The sequence below is a fragment of the Anser brachyrhynchus genome (assembly GCF_964034855.1).
Source record: "Anser brachyrhynchus genome assembly, chromosome: 19".
NCBI lineage: Eukaryota > Metazoa > Chordata > Aves > Anseriformes > Anatidae > Anser > Anser brachyrhynchus.
This window is the reverse complement of record NC_137712.1, coordinates 3,299,905-3,319,597: the sequence shown is the minus strand read 5'-3', so window position 1 is coordinate 3,319,597 and position 19,693 is coordinate 3,299,905. Positions and strand designations below refer to the sequence as shown.

General features: G+C 52.9%; 1 protein-coding gene across 4 annotated transcripts in view; it reads right to left on the bottom strand.

The window, feature by feature from the left end:
- GPSM1 (G protein signaling modulator 1) overlaps window positions 1–16,291 on the bottom strand; it is a 72,150-nt gene extending 55,859 nt beyond the window's left edge. Inside the window, exon 1 of one of the 4 annotated variants that reach the window (XM_080561470.1) lies at window positions 16,173–16,291. Coding sequence is in view for 2 of the 4 variants with exons in the window: in XM_080561467.1 (XP_080417593.1) it covers window positions 1,373–1,530 (158 nt within the window). In the remaining 2 variants the exon portion in view is untranslated. The other 3 variants (XM_080561469.1, XM_080561468.1, XM_080561467.1) reach the window with 3 other exon arrangements.
- Window positions 16,292–19,693: the final 3,402 nt, after the last annotated feature.

The following is a 19,693-nucleotide window of genomic DNA, read 5'->3' as shown; positions in this document are numbered from 1 at the left end:
GGGGCTGCGCCGCGGCCCCACGTCCGCCCCAGGCAGCACACGGGCGGAAAAAGGGGAAACCACAGAGTGATCGGCAACTCAACCCTTCTCGCTCAAACCTCCCCGTCACCCGCTCGGGGCCGCCTTGCTTGGACCGTCTTGCTCACAGCACTTACCCTGCCGACAGGGAATCCATCATGTACGTGGAAAATAGCCCGAGACGGGGCTAGGAGAGTGTCCTCTGCTGCCTTCAGTACTGGAGCAGATCGTCCAGGAGGCAGAAAACTTGTGTAATGAAAGCGCTGCCTAGCTCATGGGGCAGGAAGACCTTTTCCCACAAGGTGAAACTGCCTCGTTAAAGAAAATAGAGATGTTTATACATATTTGATTCATATTAGTGGGGGCAACTGCAGAACTCATTCCCAACCAGAGCTGCTGTAGTTAAGTCAAGAGGGAAAAAAAGAAGAAAAGAGGAAACCCTTAAGACAGGAGGTAAGGAGTAAAAAGAAAACTCAAGAAAAAAGCACAAAAAAAGCAGTAAAAACCTCCTCAGTCAGAACTTACTTCTATTGGTACAAAGTAGCGATCCAACAGATTTTAGCATCTTACTTGCAATCTGATTGAATTTTACACGAAAATAGATGTAATTCCAAAGCCCTGATGACAGGGGAAATTAAACATTTTTTGCAATCAGAAAGGAACCGTGTTTATCAGGTGCTCAGTGCAAGTGTGCATTCACTGGCTTAACGAATGAAACATGCATTTCAATAATTAACTGGCAGCACACCCCTAAAGAAAGTAATCAAGCTGGGAATCGCTCCCCTTCAGTAGTTTCCTTCCCCAGTGGTCTCACAGCTCCAGCAGATGACTGCACGGCCAGGTGAGCTGCTCAGCTCCCCAGGGGACACACTCCCTGCACCAGGACATGCTGCAGGCCGCTCGCATCCCCCATGGGCCAGCTCCTGCCTGTCCCACGCACTGCGCTCACCAGAGGCTCTGACTCCTCTTCGTGGACTTCCTTACGCAGGAAAGCTATTTCAGAGCCTCCCGATGCACTGCCTGAATTTATTCGGGGTGAGTTTGTACCTGTTTAGCCTCGGCCAGCACCGTAAGCCAGACCAGGCACTCACAGCCCCTTGCTTCCCCCACAGCCCCAGCACCAATCCCCCCCCAACAAGCAGTTTCCCCACCAGGCAGCATATCAAACACAGGATGACAAGAAAGGGTGACAAACAAACCAAGACACGTGAAATGAGCCTGACTTGAAGTGCCTTTGTTAGAAGCACGGTGTCCAAAAGCACACGCAGATGCTGGTTTCCCAACCAGCAGTAGCACAGCAGCGGGTCCTTCCAGTGACCCCCAAACTGAAATATGCAGACATCCATATACTTACTGCTGCCTGAAAAACATTTGTTCGAGCTGGAGCTCCTGGGAGTGCCAGGATGAAGTGATTTTCACTGCAGTCTTGATAAAGGCATGAAACAAGAGAATCCAGAGGGGAAAACTACGGGGTGTTCTGGAAGCTGCTGGGCCTGCGTGCTGGCTCCACATCTCCTCTTCCACTCGCTGATGGTAGCGTCAGCGCTCAACAGTACTCATTTCAGTTAATTGCTATCTACCATTAGCTGCAGAGTACTTACAAGGGATTCAATTCCACTGCATATTTGCTAATAAATACCAAATGACAGCGAGGAAGACAGCTGTATTTAGTTGCATTTACCCTCTTATTAGCAGAGCTGAATACATCCCCATTTCAAGTCATAATGGCTCCGACAAGCTGTGTCATTGTCAGAAATTCAAATTCAAACTTCTGCCGCCTGCTTAAAAGCAGAAGTCAGCCAGCGCTCCCCTGCTCACACAGCTCCCCAGGGGGTCACGTGTAGGGTCTTGTGCAGCCAGGGCCATGCGGAATGATTTCCTCTGGGGCTTTGGTTCATAGGGACGGTGAGACCTGAAGGCACGTGGGATTTATTTGCTGTTTTAGTAGCGTTTTGTGAAGCACTTATGATGCTGAACTTGTACACGTAGAGACTTTTTGACCAAAGGACTGCAAAATAGTTACCACTGTGCCTTCATAAAATGTTATCCGTTTCGTGCAAAAGGAAGCCAAAATCCAACAAGGAACTTGTCCGCAGTAAGTCAGCTGTAGAGGATGGACAGGAACCCATAAATTAAGGTTACCATTAAGATGTAAGTGTGAATTTCAGCTCATCCTGGTAAACAGTTTCACTTGATACCCAGATTCAAAGCACTTATACAAGATGTAAAAACTTCCCACGATCTAGGGAAATGAAGATTAAGGAGATACCAGTTTGGAAAATAATTCATTAAAGCATGTTCTGACTCCCAGACCGAACAAATCCAGGAAAACATATGAACTGATCAAGATGCCTCAGAAGAGGGACTGTGCAAGAGAATTCGCTTTCAAGAAGTGAGAACGAATCCTTCTCATCCTTCTAAATCCTTCAGATGAACTCACTGATTTCAGCACAAGGAAAACTTCCCAAGTTCTGCAAGAGCATTCTGCTTGCTTGTGCGCTGCTAGGGCCCTCAATGAAATTAATCCATCACGCAGCAGTGAAACAACACTCCTGGGATGATTTCACCAGAAGTGAAGTGCTATTTCCCTCAGTCACTTCCAGAAACCAGAGGGCAACAGAGGACGCGCAGCCTGAATGGCTTTTCATTACAGCGTTACTTTGGCAGCTAGGTCACACACACACATCCTCTCGCTGAAGTATGTGCTCTGATTTAAATCCGCACTGCTCCTGCTACAACACACCCGGAGTTACAATTACGATGCGTGTCAGGAAAACAAATATGTTTACAAGCAGTTGACTCACCAGCAGCCATACACCGAAGGCAGCTGACCAACTCGACACTGTTTTTCTGGTGCCGTTCACCTCCTTTCACCCACCAGCACACAGGGCACATTCACACCAGATTTGTTACTGAAAACGGCTGGATTCTGGTTCAGGGGGGCTATTTTTCCAGATTCTGAAGCAGTGCCCAGCCCTGCACCTAATTCCTGCCCCCCCCCCACCAGCTCGAGCCCCCAGGGCTCCACCTCACAGAGCCGCCCCAGCAGCATGGCGCAGCCACACAGGCCGAGGGGCCTTTGGAGACTTCCTATCCTCCACACCCCAGACTTTTCTGAAGCTTTCTGAAGCCCAGAAAATCAGCCTGGTTTCCCCAGAAACACGGAGGCCACAGGCCCAAGCCCTTTCTCAGCCTGAGCTGCCTGGAAGCCCCCTCGGCTGCAGCCCCCCTTCTCCTTCCTCCCTCCAGCTGCCAATTTCTCCTGCCTCGGAGCACCGACCGTGGCAGGAAAACAACTGCACATTGACGAGACGCTGCCAAGTCCCAGCAAGGGCAGGGACGCGGCATGGTTAACCCCTGCCTGTCAAAGGAAGCCCCCTCTGCCTGGTGCCCCGTCCCCCTCCATGCAGAAGGCCTCATCCTGAGCCTGCCCCGCATCCACCCAGCGCCAGCACCCAGGGGCTACACGCCCTTACTGCCTCGCTCCTGCCCACAGACCCAGGGCAGGGCAAACCGATCATCGTGGTGTGGGGCACAAGGCAACGGTAACAAAGTTCAGGCCACAGTTTTCCCACTGGCTCCTCAGCACCCTACAGCCGAGCTGGTGCTGTTCCCTTGCTGGCTCGTCTGCTTCCCTTAGCCCCCAGCCAAGCATTTCACGCCTTCGGGACCCTTCGCAAGGCACACGCCACCGGGGCCATGTTCCTGGGCCACCCGGGCATCAAACCTGGGAGGTGCTGAGCGATCGCAGCTCACCGAGAGGCCTCGGAGCACCGCTCACACTTGAAAGGGGCCTGGATGTGCTCTCAGCAGCAGGAACAGCAGGAGCCTGGCCCTCCTTTAGTCTGCAGAGCTCGCTGAGAAGCCATCAGCGGGAACAGAGGGATCACGTCCAGTGAACTCAAACAGGCGACAGTTCCTTTTTTCAGACTTCCCCAGGTAAAGGCAACGAAGAGGGTAACACCAGGCCAGAGAACCCCAGCAGGACAGATCTTCCTTGGCCAGGCTGCAGCAGCGCAGGTTGTACCAATTCTACGCTGCTCTTCTGCAGCTGTCTCGTGCTCCGAGGGCTGTTGAAAGCACTGTCAAGATCCCCCTGAAAACTTCTGGGGTGCTGAATATTCAAAGTTAACCCAGACACGTGTACACTTAGAGAGCTGCCTTGTAAACTCAATGCTCAGGCATGGGTTGCTGCTGCTCCCCCTGGCAGTTTCAGAGCCCCAGGGCACCCCTCTGGATTTCCTAAACACAATGTTCCACACGTCTGAAAAACCAGGAAACAGAGGTCCCCTGAGAGCTCAGATATCAGCTGCACAGCCCTTGCCGGCATCTCAAGTCAGTTTGTGCAGCTCCTCTGTGCAAACCCAGACTCCGCACAACAGCAGCAAAAGTGCTTCTGGGTTCTTCGTGACATTATAGAGAATCTGCGTGCGCCATCAGATTAATCTGCAAGCCCATAAATCAGAGTGTGGCAGGATTCCCAGGCGGCCACGCAGTTCACATGCAAGGTGAGAATTATGCTCTGCTCTGCTAATCTGAGAACAGACCCACTGTCTAGCACCATGCAGCACAGCGTGTCGGGCGTCTGCTGGCTCTGTGGGAAACCCTGGAGCTCCAGCATCCTGCAAGCTGGTTTTCCTCCTTCCAGAGGATCATATGGCTTAGTCCTCTGCTGCATTTTCCAGAATTCTCAGCACTTCTGTCCTGGTGCGACTTCACAGATAACACCTACCCTGGGAACGCTTGGGTCCACCACAACAAACAACTGCATGGACCAAGCATATGGAGACAAGTCCTCCCTCATCCCCAGACATGGCACCGCGTGAGGTTTTGCTCCGACATGGTGATATCGGTGTGTAAAGCCCGTGTGAACAGCAGGCAAGCATGCCTTGTTGCATGAGTCGGCCTCATAGAGCAAAGCATGGTACGTCTCTGCAGCTGTGAAATAGACTCTGGTACTGTTCCTCCATAGCAGGAATTTGTATAAAGGGTTTGTTTCTTGGAAAGTCTCCCAGGATATGGCAAGAACATTATTACTTTCCCTAGTAATTTCCCCATTGCTAGCACAAAATCATGTGTTAGTCCATACAATGATTTGGTTTTTAAGCAAACTGCAAAAATTATGAATACAAAAAGATGATGTCCTTTTTATGTTCCTTGGAATCAAGCCTTGGGTAAGAAGAAGAAAAGGATGAAGCATCATATTTAAAATAAATAGTTATATTTTTAAGGTTTTATTTCTATGCCAAAAAGCCTTCTCTGTTTTCCTCACAGACTAAAAGACTGCAGCACATCCAACTCCAGCAAAGTGCCCAAGACTCCTCCAAAACTCAGCACCTCTCTCCCATCCTGACACAACGACTCCTGTTACGCCACAGCAGCTGCTCTCCCACCCCTAGGGTGCCAGGGGTGGGTTCTAGAGCACAGACACCAAATAACCCAAGCCCTCTAACAAGGATGGCTCTCAGACTACACCGGGCCCAGTACAAGCAGCATTGCCAGGCAATCGCGCATCCTGCCCAGGGCAGCCCTGATGGGATGCCTGATTTTGGGCGCAGCACGGCCAGCACCCCAGCCAGGAGCTCGCAGCAAGACTACCAAGGGTCTGCGTGCTGCCCTGGCAGCAGCTCTGGCTGCTCCATCACTGAAGAAATCTAAGTGAGAGAAGGTTTTCTGAAGGGTAAACCACTGGTCGTGTTCTTCAGAAAACCAGCTCAGAGCAGGAGCAGCTCCGCAGCTTACCGGGATGCTCTGTCACTGCTGCATCCAGCCACAGAGCTGTACCTTGCCTACAGCCATGCCTGCTGGGGGGAGGCAGAACACAATTCCCATGGGAAAGTGCCCCCCTTCCAAACCAAGCTTCCTAAGGCCATGCTCTTCATTGTTTTAACTTCCAGTTCCTTTTTCTCTCTCCCTTATATTTCTTTCACACCCTCACCTTCCCCGCCGCAGCACAGTATGCCCTGCACAGCATTTGTTACCATGCACGTAGAAAGGATGAAGCCATAGGTTTAATGTTCTGCCATTATTACCTGCTGACAGAAGCCCTCAGCTGAGGCAGAATGAGGAACGGGCTGTGGAAACCTCTCCACGGACCTGTTTTAGGTTTAGGATGGCTCCTTGTTGCAACCTGACAGGTGCTGTAAGGGCTGTGCAGTGCGCAGGCTGTGCTGTGGCACTGAAAGAATTCGCTGCTCCCTCTCCCCACCACTGCTAAAGGAGGAAAGAAGATAGCACCAGGGTTACACACATCCAAAGCTAGGGAGCTCATTTTATACTGACTCTTGAATAATGCACGTCTTCAGAAAAATCTCTGCTCCTGCACGGAGACATCTTCATCTTCCAGGGAAATGCAGACAGGGCACGCCAGCAGGCTGTGCTGAGACACACTTCAGGAGCGCAGGCAGCAGTGACAGGGAGGGCGAGACAGGTGACGAGACAGCTCCTTACCTTAACCTGAGACAGCTCCTCACCTTAACCCGCCAGGCCCTGGAGGCTGCTGACACACGGGAACACCACCGCTTCCCCCAGGGTTCGCGTGCTGGAGAAGCCTGCCTGTTTTAACGCAGGGCACCACGGAACGGCTGCATTCGTGCTGTACAACCAGCCTCCAAGAGCCTTTCAGGAGCAGTTACATCCTCCAGCACACACGGCTTTAATTGGTAATTCGTTTTTTTTTTTTAAATTCCAATCACATGTTTTGAGCCGTTACTTTTCTCTCCCATGTGTGTGTATATATATATATTTACATCTCCTGTCTCTGTGCCACGTTAGCCTCAGGCAACCAGCTCTGGGAGGGAGCTGACAGCCTCGACAGATGACTCAGTTCTCGTTTGGAGCCAGGACTGCACAGCTTCTCCTTCCTCCCCTTCCCAAGGCTGCTGGCAGCGCAGCCACCCCGGCCCTCAGCAGGTGAGCTCTGCCCTCTGCACACAGGCACGGAGCTTCTCCAGGCACAGCTGGGGCCTGATCCTGCTTCAGCGGACCTGAAAGGACTCCCTGATGTCCCACGGATCAGGTCCCTCAGAAACAGGTTTCTGCCCCAGCAGAACATCCAGTGGTCAGTGCGGGGGAGCCAGGGACGGGTCATGCAACAGCTTTCTCTGCTCCTCATCCTTGCGACACCACCTTTGGCTTCACATTTGGGTGCTGGGGCCAGCCCCGGTCACAGACAGCAGGGACACAGAGCCCGAAGCAGAGGACGCCAGCAGCACGTGGCCCTGATGCCGCTTCCTGCAGGCAGCAGCCCCACCAGCACAACAGGAGCCCTCCACGCCAGGCCGCTCCCTGACACCCACACAGGTTTCCCGGGCTTGCTTTTCCCAGCACCCACCGTTCACCCAGCCCTGCAAAGCGCTGCGAGCCGGGGGCATGGCTGATGACAAGTTTCTGCCAGAAACACCAACACCAAAAAATAGATTATTGAAGGAAACACATTCTGCTGAGTGAGTTTTCATTTTCCTCCACAACAGCAGAGGAAAAACTGGGTACTTTCAACCATTTCACTCTTTAGATGCTCGAGTATCACACAATCGAAGCTCCCTGTCGAACACAACCTTGGAGCCAGGGGCATTTGATGGCACGCTCTCGCTGTTTACACTCCCAGGGGTGCACTTGAAAGGGATGGATGCAGATAACGTGACAGCCTCCCTTTCTCCGGTGCCCTTACCCAGCAAAGCATCAAACCACATGCTTCAATCACCTCTCTCCTGCTGGCAGCTCCCTGGATTACAGCCCCAATGGAAGCCGTCGATACAGGAGCTGGCCAAGGGCTGCAGCCTTAAAATTCTGGCTGCAGTGAACTCGTCTGTTTTATTAGTTAGATGGGGCAGGGGCTCAGACACTCAGTGAGACAAACAGGCCAGGAAACGCCTCGAGGCACACACGGGACTCTCACAATTCCAGGACATTCATCTGCATTTAACATGGAAGCCCCTTTTCACCCGCCTCGGCTGGCCCTGAGCTTCCTAAGCAAGCTGCTCCTCCCTGAAATCGGAGGGGATTTTTTGTCAGAAAGGGAAGAGAACCAACACTTTGCTTACGGTGCCTGAGATTTTCATTCATTTAGTCACTGGTGGTTTGTATTTCTGCTTTCATGCTGCAGAGAGCTTGGCCAGTGAACAAGGCGGATCCGATGGCCTCTGTGTTTTGCAGCAGGATACGCTCCCCGCTGCCCTTCTCCCGGCACAGATCTCTGCAGCAGGGAGCTGCCTAGAAAGGGGTTGGTTTCTGGCACAGCGTGAGCTGTGATAACTTTACAGGAGCCCAGCGAGAGCACAGCAGGGAAGGGACCCTTCCCAGAGCACCAGCAGCCGGTGCCCATCCCAGAAGCTTCCTCCCAGCTGCAGGAACAGGGCTGTGTAGTTTTCTCTTTCCACCTTTCACAACATCCCAAAGACAAGCCCCACGCAGCCAGGACACCCAGGAACTCCACTGGGTTCCCGGGTGATTTAACCCGCAGGTGATTTTCTTACAGGAAACGTTTTTCTCTGACTGCTTCTCTTTTAAAATTAACTGCTCTCTTCTTGGAGCTGGTGAGACAGCTAACTACACAGAAGCACGAGTCCCTGAGCACTCCAACAGCTCGGGAATGTTTGCCTGCCTTCTCCCAGCTGATGCCTGGTTGCCCTGAGAGCCCAAATCCAGACCCCCCGGCCACCCAGGCTGCTCCTTTCCTCTCCCCGGCCCGTGGGTTGCAGCAGCCCCACCACATCTGTGGGGCGCACCTCGCAAACAGGCAGAGCCTGGGCTTTAATTGCCCAGCTGCTGAATTTCTGAACATCTCGCTCCCTCCCGCATTAAGCAGAACAGCAGCACCATTGTAATGTCGTGCATTAAGAGTGCTGTGCCTGCACAGCTCACCAAAACGAACCCAAGGTCTCCAGTTCCCAGTTAACCTCGTTGACGTGGGTAAGGAAGCACCAAAGGGAAGGAGTGGGAGTCAGGACACTCAGTTCCCAGCTCTGCCACCTATATTTGCTTTCACCCCGAAGGATGTACAACTTCTCACCCTTGAAAACAGGAACAGCATTTCCCAGCAAGGCTGCAATAAAATACTAATGTTCACTAAGCACTCTGAGAGCCTGGAACGGATGTAACCCTTCGAGGATCCGCTCAGTCGGGTACAGCAGCGTGGGACGTTCGGCAGCACCGTAATACAAACCATGAACAACAGTAATTAACAAATAGCCACAGAGAGATGAATATTAATTGACGTTTTCCAGCTCTCCTCAGGCATGAATGGAGGCTCCACAGATGAGGTTGTTCTTTGGGTACTCCATCCTGGCAGCGCAGATCACAGGACAGCAGCCGGGATACTCGAAGAGCAGACAGAGCCCAGCGGTCAGCAAAAACCTCAGAGGTGTCGAGGACACTAAGGGAACGTATTCTGACAGAATAACGAAGCAAACCCCTCAATTCCACCTGTAAACACGCACAGCAAACCCCTCCGCTCTACCTGGAATTGGCACAGGTTTATTTTTTAATCAATGCATGGGGAAACTCCACTGCACGCACGCGCAGGCCACTCGCCTGTCCCAGCTGTGCACAAGCACCAGGCAGGCAGCAAATCAAGGGATGGCCCCAGGTCTCATCACGGACCAGCAGCGGGAGTCATGTCCGCAGCGAGCTCGGCACAGCACCCAGGGAGGGGGCTCGGGGGCGACGCTTTGCCCAGGCACCAGCCCTCTGCGTCTGCCCCTCGGCAGCCAGAGCAGGGGAGGGGAGCGGAGCTGGGTCCCCAGGGCAGGCGAGGAGCCCGGCACGGCGCATGTTCAGAGCTGCTTCCCAGGGGCATAACGCAGCCAGCATTTTCTGCAGCTCAGGGAGCAAACTGCATAGATCAACTGACGGCACGAAGTTTCATCCATACATTTTTCAAAGCAGCTTCCAAGACAGAACAGCTGCTTTCGGGTGGAGCCAGGGCTCAACATGAAATGGCTCCTACACCGAGGTATGTCAGTAGTATGAGCACAGATTAAGAAAACAGCCTTAAAATGGGGGAATACGTTTCTCCTGCAGCATCTGGAGCAGAGGTGCATTTACAACAACCTCCCAGAGAAGAGCCACGCAATGAACCTGGCTGCTCCAGAGGAACGCAAAGAGCAATAGGAGAGCACAAAGGGAGACAAGACAATCAGATGGCTGAAACCCCTGCAGGCATAGCAGCTGCACAGACCTCCTGGCTCACAGAAGCAGATGAAGCTTCTTGAGATTATGAATGATGTAGCTGAGAGTCAGAAAGCAAAGGCCTGTGGTTCCAGTGCCTATCTTCCTCGGACAAAATCCTGAAAGAAAACTGGGAATAGAAGACTTGAGCTATTTATTTCTACCCTGACAGTAGCAACTAGATAGTAGCACTGCCAAGTAATTCATTCAGGTTTTGTGCTATTGCTCCAGTGTCTATGGCTTTGCTCTCTGACAGGGTCTTTTTATTTCAGTGAAAACAATAAGGAAAAACAATTGGGTATTAATGAGACACCTCAGCATGTGCTTGCTCCTCCATTTCCATGCTTGCATGGGACAGGAATCAGCCAGGCACATGCAGGATCAGGCCGTGACACCAGTTTGGAGTTTGACTCCCCACGTGGAGGGCTCAGTGCAGCGCCTCAAACCCTCAGCTCTAGGAAGAGCCTGCCTTGGCCCCACTCCTGGAGTTGAATGAGGTGCCCTCACTAGCCCTGGCCTTCCACCCCAGCAGACGTCAGTTAAGCAGCGTTGCAGCGCAACCCGCTCATTTAATATCACCCTTGAAACTGCATTGTAATGATAAATTTTCACTTCCTTCCCTAGGTAGTTGCACAACGCCGCCAGGCATTGCTCAGCCAGCAGCTGCGCCTCCCTCCCACCTCCTCGGCGGGGTGTCCCCTGCCTTACGCTGCCAGCTCGCCGCGCTGGACGACAGATGTGGCCTCTGCAGGTAGCCTGCCAACAAGATTCCTCCTACTTCCTTCAGCTTCCAGCAGGAGAAGGAAAAAAAAAAATCCCGCTTACACCACTTAAATTCTCAGCCAGTTAGAAAAATTGGCTCCCTCAAGTAATGTTTAATTAAAAGTATCCTAAAGGAGAGAGCAGCTCGGTGAATGGAAAGCTCTCCCACTGATGATATATAAATAGCCCAGGCCCAGAATTCAGCAGCCCCGCTCTGTGGTCGGGCTCCGCAGCCTGCGTGCCCAGGCGGTGTTTGTGTTGCACGGCTTCGGTCGGCGTGTTTGGGAACAGGGAAGTGGCTTCGGGTTCTGGGAGCTGGGCTGGCCCATCAGTGACACGCAGCTGGCCTGGGAGGGGGGAGACAAAGTACACTCGAGCAGCAGTTTGGAGACAAAGCTGTTCTTACAGCAGAAGAGCATCAGGAGATAAATAAGGCAGCCCCCAAATTGAAGAAATGCGCTGCTGGTGGCTCCTCGCAGAGTAAGGCCTGACAGCTCAGACTCGCTCTTCAGGCAAGGCTGAATGCAAGCCTGGACATCACCAGAAGTGCAAAAATACAAAACGGCAAAAAAGCAGCCACACCAACACAAAAAGATGCAGTTTATGTTCTCCGATCAGCCAGATCTGCTGGAGTGGAGGCAAGGCTAGAAAATGAGAGTACAGGCGACGAGGCTTCAGACATGCCCATGTTTGCTCTAGGGAGAGCACAAACTGCACGTAGCTACGGTGCACTAACAAAGCTGTTTTATGTAAGATCAGGAATAAATCCAGTGTCTGGGACATTCTCATCACTGACCTGGAGAAGGGGAATGCAAACCAAGCTGCGCAGCCAGCTCCCGTCTCCTTCGCCCAGATATTTCTGGTCTCCCATCACAGCCAAGTCTCTGCTGTCGTGGTTCAGAGGAAAACCCACAAAGGATTTTTTAAATCACTCTAACAACAAATAGTTCTCCCAGCCTTCATAAAGGGTTCTCATCCTTTGGTGCAGTAGGCACTGCTTCGCTCAGTTACTTCACAAATAATAGGGAACAGATCCCCAGGTAGTTACGCCCACCAGGAAAACAGAAACTACTTACACCCGAGAAGATTTTTATAAGCAGGCAGTGGTGCAGACGCCACCCAAAGCTCCGACCAGCCCCGGATCCAGCAGGAGCCAAAGCAGGACTCCCTCATTAGACAAGCAAATTGCAGCACCTGGGCACTGCAATCCACCTGCAACCTGATGGCAAGGGGCTGTTAGCACCACGGACCCCAAAGACCTTCGCCACCCTTACCACTCCCCCAGCCTCCTGCTTACAGCCACGGGCAGTGCCGCTCGCTCTCGCTGCGGCATCCCAGGGTGGAAGGGTCAAAAGCTGCCTCCCTTCAAACCCACGCCCAGGCCCTGGGGTGGCCAAATACAGTGTAAATGTTCCTCTGACGGCGGAACGGGCTTCACGGGGTGTCAAGACAAGAAGCACAGGGTCTGGCGTGCAAGTCAGCAAGCACAGCATGGGGAAGAGCAGCACAGCATCGTGGCTTGTATGTGCACACACATCAAATTAACTCCCCTGAGACAATCGGTTGTATTGCAGCAGCACCTAGAGGTCAGAAGACAAAGACCACACCATGCTAGGCACTGTACAGATATCGGGTACCTCCCCTTCCCAAAACATATACAGGTAAGGAGCTCTCCTTCCCTATGTCCCACAAAGTTGGGACATGGGAGAATCGAATGGGATGGCCAAGGCCCCGGGGCAACCTGCGTGACACCCAGACACCAACTCCCAGCCCGAGGCCGGAACAGCAGCGGGTCGACAAACGTTCTGCTGGGCTTCGCTCTGGGATGAGCACACCGCTCACAAACACTGGAACTACGAGAAGGTTGTTCAAAACTGTCCCAAACAGATGCCAAGATAACCACTACTGCACACTAAGCTACCAGGGAATTTTTGTCCATGTCACCTGTTATGCAGCACAGCTATTTTAGAAGTGTTTGTCCTGTTTTTGTTTGTTTCTGTTTAAGAACATCTCTCTGCCTAAATCAGACCAACTGCATAGGCCTACAGAAGAAAAATTGCTGTTTTAGACACAAAAAGAAATACTTTCTCAAATGTAATAAGCAGTTTCAAGACGGATCTACATACTCAAGGGACAAGAAAGGGCCATTCCCAGCTTCCTGGTGGTGCAAAGCAGCACGTTTTCACTGATGCGCCGACTCGTCCCCACCCCACAGAACCCCGTCTTCTAAAGTTGGGGAAGTTAACAAGTACTAGCAACCCAGAAAGTGACCGGAGGATGCCAGGGTGTTGTGATTCCTTGGACACCTATGCAAAACGAACAGGAACTGTTCCAGAGCAGAGTCCACGCTGGCGGTGGAGTTTTTCCCACAATTTGCCTTGTAAACACAGGTTTATCCTGTCTTAACCCCGTGCCGAGTTATGCCCTCTCTCGCTGCCTTCAGCAGCAGAAAGCCGACAACTCCTCCACCTCAGTTTCCCAGCAGAACAGGAGAAAGTCACCTTCTCCAGAAAGATCCCCGGTGCTCTGAGAGCACTCTAATTGCCCGGCGCACATTCAGGTCAGGTACCCACTGAAGTGACTTTAATGAGCGAGATGGAGACTGTTTACAGCACAATCAAGAGAAGTTCGTAAACATTACAGCAGCCAGCAGCTCCCCTGAACGCACGGCGCCGCAAGAGAACGGAGCGAGGGAAGAGAAGGGGAGGCCTGGGGGGGGGACACCAAGGAAGGAGGAATGAACGAGGCATGTTTTTATCTGAGTTTTTGTGCTGGATTTATACATTTCACTCCCAGACTCAGATACCTCCAGGGGGACTTTAAAAAGCAAATGGCCAAACCCAGCAGAGCTCCCTGGCCAGCAGCAGGCTCGCCCTGCCTTGACATACACAACTCTCAGGAACCGCGGTCCTAGGGAATCATTTGATGGGCTTGGTGCTGGCCACTTCCCACCCGTTTGAAGCCAGCCAGCACAAAAAGACAAGCAAGATCTTCTGCAGCTGTGGAGAAGAGGAGGACACCTGCTGCAAGCAGGCATTTCATGGGCCTCTCAGTCCACATTCTGTCCAACCGAAGTCCTCAGAGGTCACACACAGCTGAACGGGACACACGTAGATTAGCACCAGCCTGAAACACCACGGAAAGTAAAGCACCAGCCCAGGCTTATGTCCATGCTTGCTCAACTCAGGTTTGTGGGGTGTGACCAGAGATGTCATGTTGCCAGCAGGCCCCAAACGCTCCCATTTCACTGCACGCTTCTTCCCAGCCCAGCCCTCTTCCTCTCCCTGGCCGAGGGGTCCGGCACCCCCTGCCCACACAGGGGCCCACTGCAGGTCTTACACCGGAGTTACTGCCCCGAGGGAAAATAAACGCACATGGAGAGAGACTTTGATACTATTTGATAGTAGTCATTATAGCTTTACTACCTGAGGAGTCACCCGAGCTTCTGTCACCCCAGACGTGCCTACTGCCGGACAGAGCTTAGAGTCATTTATTCCAAGCTAGATGTTTCTACAGGGCAATGCAAGTGAAGCTACAGAGAAACTTACAGAGTTACAACCCCAGCTAGCAGCACAGGCTCCACTGGCACACATTTCCAAGGCCTGCAGAGCGCTGCAGGAGCTGCCCAGACTAAGTCACCAAGTCACATTCCCCACCGCTCCTCTGCGCAGCTGGCAGCGCTGCCTACGGTGCAGGACAGGCCCACGGGGGGGGTACACAGCCCCCCACCAGGATTTCCATCCCAAAAATGACAAGTCAATTCCCCAAAAAGTTTTCAAGAAGAAACAAACAAACAAACAAACAAAAGAGATCAAGCCTGATGAAAAGCCAGTGCATTTCTCTGCAGCTCCTGCGCTGCCAGACCAACAGCTTTATCCACATTGACTTTTCATTTTCCCCAGGAGTTGACACACCAGAAAACACCTGCTTCCCTAACGAACTCATACTTGGAACTAGACACCCTACTAGCTGCTTTTCTAATAATTGCAAAGCAGAGGAAGTGAATTGATGGAAAACTACTATCTTGCATGCAGTACGAGTATCCCCCTCCCATCCAAGCACTGCATTACCCCCACTTGTGACTACTAGAGGGGAAATAAAACACAACGAGGCTATAACAGAATAAGCAACAATACTCCGAGCAACACCGCTGGGCCTCAAATCGCCTCCTGCTCAGACTTTTTGATTTTTTGACCTGGACGAAAAGGAGAGCCAAGCCCTGGTATTTGCATAAACCCCGGATAGCCTGAAGCTATTTTCTCCAGCCTTGCGCAAATCTGGGTAGCGCCCAATTTTAAAGCCGAGCCTTAAAGTCTCTGCAGTGCGACTGAGAGCCTCCCATACAAAAACGCCCAGCACAGGCGAGGTCTCAGCATCCTCAGCACACGGTGCCGACGGCTCCGGGCTGGTGCCGAAGCAAACCCCGGCTCCCCCCCGGTAACCTCAGCCCCCGCCCGTCCTGGGAACTGGGCAGGAGCCCCCCCACGGGGGGAGCGCCACGTCCCGGCGTCTTTCACCCCGCTCCTGCTGGGCGCAGCAGCCCTCTCCCTCCCCGGGAGGAGGCTCCTGCCCTTCCCCTCCCCTCCGCTCCGCTCCTCCCGGCGGGGGGCTGCTGGGTCCCGGGGCCGCCCGGGAGGCTCCGGGGGCGGCGGGCAGGGACCGATCCCGCCGGGGCCCCGCTCCCCAGCCCCCGGCCCGGCCCCGCTCACCTCGAGTAGAGCCGGCGGGCGGCGGAGCCCGGGCTGTCGGCGGCGGCGGGCGGGCACGCCATGGGCACCGGCCCCGGCCCCAGCACCGGCCCCGGCCCCGCCGCAGCCCGGGACCGGGCACCGGAGTATGGCAGCGGCGGGAAGTGATGCGCCGAGCAAAGAAACTCGCGGGCAGGCCCCTCCTCCGGCTGATGTCAGCCCCGGGCGGGCAGCGGCCCTTCCTCCTCCTCCTCCTCCTCCTCCGGCCCGGCCGCGGGGCTCCAGGCTGCCGCCGCCCCGGGAGCCGCCGCTGGCCCCGGAGCGAAGCAGCTCCCGTGGGGTGCCCTCACCCTGGGGTGCCCTCACCCTGGGGTGCCCGCCTGCCCCCGGTGCCCACGTCGAGGCGCAGAGCAGGGCTCCCGCACAAAGGGCTCGGTGCAGCAGCAAACCACCCTGCCCCCAGCCGCTCGGCTCCGCTGTAAAACCTCTCCCGGCTCGCTCAGCTGAGGCTCTGCTCCCAGCACCAAGTGCCCGCACCTGGAGGAGCACCGGGACCTGGCCCAGCTGCAGCCACGCCAGCAGCAGGGGTGCGCCAGCAGCCCCCCGGCAGCCTGACACCAGCACCCGCCGCCAGGAGCCACCGAGCAAGCAGCCAGGACCTGTGGCGGCGAGGAACGCGCTCGGAAATGGGATGTTTCCCTCCAGCCCACGGCAGCTGTCCCGTTGGACGCTGGCACCTCTTTTATTTATTGTCCCTCAGGTGTCCAGAGCTGGATGCAGGGCACTTCAAATGCTGCATGCGTCTCCCGCTGTTTTCCACAGCCTGCAACGCTCCCGTAGGTTTGTGAGCTGATCGCTCGGCAGGAGCCTGCCTGTAAATGAGTGCTGCTTATCCAGCAACACCAAATTAAACATCATTATCGTCGCAGACTCCCCAAAGAAGTGCAGGCACAAATTGTGGCTTTCGGCGGGTTCCAGCAGCTCGCCCTGCAGTCCCGTCAGCCGTGCGGTCATGTGGGACCCTGTGGTCGTGGGGAATCCAGAGCCACGTCCCACTTTCTGGCGCGTTTCACCCTAGGGACCTGCGCAAAAGCCCCTCTCAAGAGCAAGCAGAGATCCTGCTCAGGGAAAAACACCATCAATAACACCCTACTAGCAAACCACAGAAGCCTCTCTCCCAAGAATTAATTGATTGGGCATTTAAATCCAAAAGAAGGCTCATAAACAAAGTTGTATCTGTGTCTTAGCTTTGGAGTGGTCTCAGTTGTGCAGATAAACCACAGCAGCAGAAGCAGAAGCCATCCTGCTGAGAGCCCAGGGAGGAGCAGGGGGGTCCTGGTGAGCGCCGTCCCACGCAGCAGAAAGGGAGCCCCTCAGCACCCCGAGCAGGCAGCCAGGAGGACCCCAGGCAGCCCCACAGGCCAGGCTGGGGTGCCATGCCTCACACCAGCCAGCGTTTCACCCAGGTTTGTGGTTTCTCAGAGAGCAGCGAGCATCCTGGCACAAGCAGCCGTTCGTGAGTGCATGGGAAGGAGCAACCATTCAGCCCGATGAGATTCTGCATTTCCCGAAGAGGGGGTTGTCCGTGCCTCCCCACAAGCCCCTCTTCAAGTGAAAAAAGAAAAGTGAAAAAGATGAAAAGCAGCTGCTCTTGCCTCTGGCTACAGAGCTTCCTCAACCGCAGGAGACAGAGGGTGCTTTGCTGCCTGGGGCCCACAGCGCTGGGTCGGCATTTAATGAACGTGGGCAGATGGAGTAATTGCCCTTTAGAGAAACAATGCTGGAAAGGGGAGCAAGAGAAAGGCGGGTGGAGGCCAGCTTCCAGTTTGGGCTCCCGCCAGATCTATGGTATTCCACAGAGCTCTGAGCAAACGAGTCACCCACACGCTAATGACACGGGAATCGCCGGGTCGAATTCCCCAGCCTGGGTTATGCGGGAGGTCAGGCTAAGATGAGCGTAATGGTCCCCTTTGGCCCTAAAATTCATGAATTTGCTATGGATAATTTATCATCTGACAAACTCAGTTTCTTTCTCTTGTACAAGTGGCAAACGGGTCACAATAGATTTGAATTCATTAGATGAAATAATTCAATTACTTTGCTGTGGGTTGGGTTTGGTTAACCCTACATATTCATGCCAAGAGCTCCCTGCAAGTAGTTGGACCTAAGCCACAGCTCAGATCTCTTGCTCAGCTGCAATGAACCAGGCAGATTACATGTGTGCAGAGAGAAAGAAACCCCAATGCTTTTAAAAAAATACCACTAATTCATCTGGTGGATTGTGTCCACATTGCATCACACGTTGGGAAAGAGATGGAGAATTAGAACGACTCCAGATGAACGTGTTCAAGAGTGACCTATGAGAAAAAGGTAAAAGAAATGGATTTGTTCAGTTTGGGTAAGACCAAGAGGAAGTGGAGTAATAATCTTTAAATATGAATAGGGCTGCTGCAAAAAACAACAATGGATCACAAGAAAGGGGGTAGCGTACAGAATAGGATAGAATCCATCACAGGACATGAAGGGTTTGTGTTGGATAGACATTACTTACCTCTGCTGACAAATACCACTGCCAACAGCTTTTTATTCATTGTAAGACACCGCTGATTGCTAGTAAAGAGCAAGACCCATGAAATTACCTGAGTTCTTCTTCCTCCTGGTTCCTGAACGCCTCTGTGTCTGAGCACAGGCTGGATACAACTTCACTTCATGCACAAACCCAGGCAGAATCACAACGCTAAGCGACAGGATTGCGGGATTCTTAACTCCTTGAGGCGTTCTAGTATTTCTTTAAGGCACCGATATCCAAAGCTATCACAACACAGCACAGAGGAGCTCTAACTATCGCCACGTTTCCTACCATTTAGAAGAGACAACCGTGAAAGCAACAAGGCACAGAAAGCCGAGGGAAAGGCGGTGACAGTAATACAGAACAGCGACGCAGTAGCCAGCCAGCAGATTTTGCAAAGCATATATGGATCATGAGGATTTAGGACCGTTCCCCCACCGCCTTGATGTCTTCACCATCCAGGCACACCAAGGAGTCAGGCACTTCCTCCAAGACATTAAGATCTCCCTTAATTAGCATTGTAGCTTTCCTGTGGCTCCTGAAATGGATAGCTGGTGGCCTCTGCTGGGGTTTATGTGCAAGAAAAGCATTGTAATTCAGGCTCCCAACACCGACAGACCCAAGCTGGAATTGCTGCTGAACTGGCACTATAATCGTCAGCTCTTACTAGCAACAGCTGGAATTATACACCATCACCTTGAACTGTCTTTTTTTTTTTTCCAAACTGGCAGCACATTGTTCTTACACTGCAATCTGAAAAAAAGGCTGACATTTTCTAAATTCCTTTAAAGGTAGCCTGCAAGGAAAAGCAGGCTGTGGTCTCAGTTTCTGTGGATATAGAACAGAATATTTTTTCTTGCACTCATTTTGTTGTGGCTGCCTGTGAAAGAACACAGGTGATCCTGGTATACAGCTGATCCCAGTGTATGGACAGGTGCATCCAGTTCCTGCCTCTTCCCCACGGACAATCATTTCACTCCTAGCTCACTTCCAACATGTTTGACAGAAAAGCAATAGTCGTGAAGATGCAGGGTCCCTATCAATTCCCAAAAACATTAGGATAAAGAGACCTATTATCTTCCCAGCCAAGAGAAAAAGGCAACAGTTACTCAAATGTTAATAAGTGGCTGAAGAGGATGTGAGCTTGAGCCCCAGAGAGGGTCTCTCTGCCCTGCAGTTGTGCCTGTTTCAGGCATGCATGCACACAGGTAAATTATTCAGAGAAGCTCGTTACTCAGAGATAGATGCTATAAATGATCTGCTAGCAGGCAGACAAAGTGGTTTGTCAACACTTGTCCAGCACAAATGTTCACACAGCCACACACTGAACTGGATCAGAGAACAGATCCAAGGAAAAGATAACCCAGCAAACCCCCTCTCCGCACACCTGCGGGGGGATGTTCCAGCGAGATCCGTTTCCTTCCCAGATGAAGAACACGGGGCTAGAAGGGAGGGGATGATGGGACTGCTTTCCTGTGAAACATCCCCC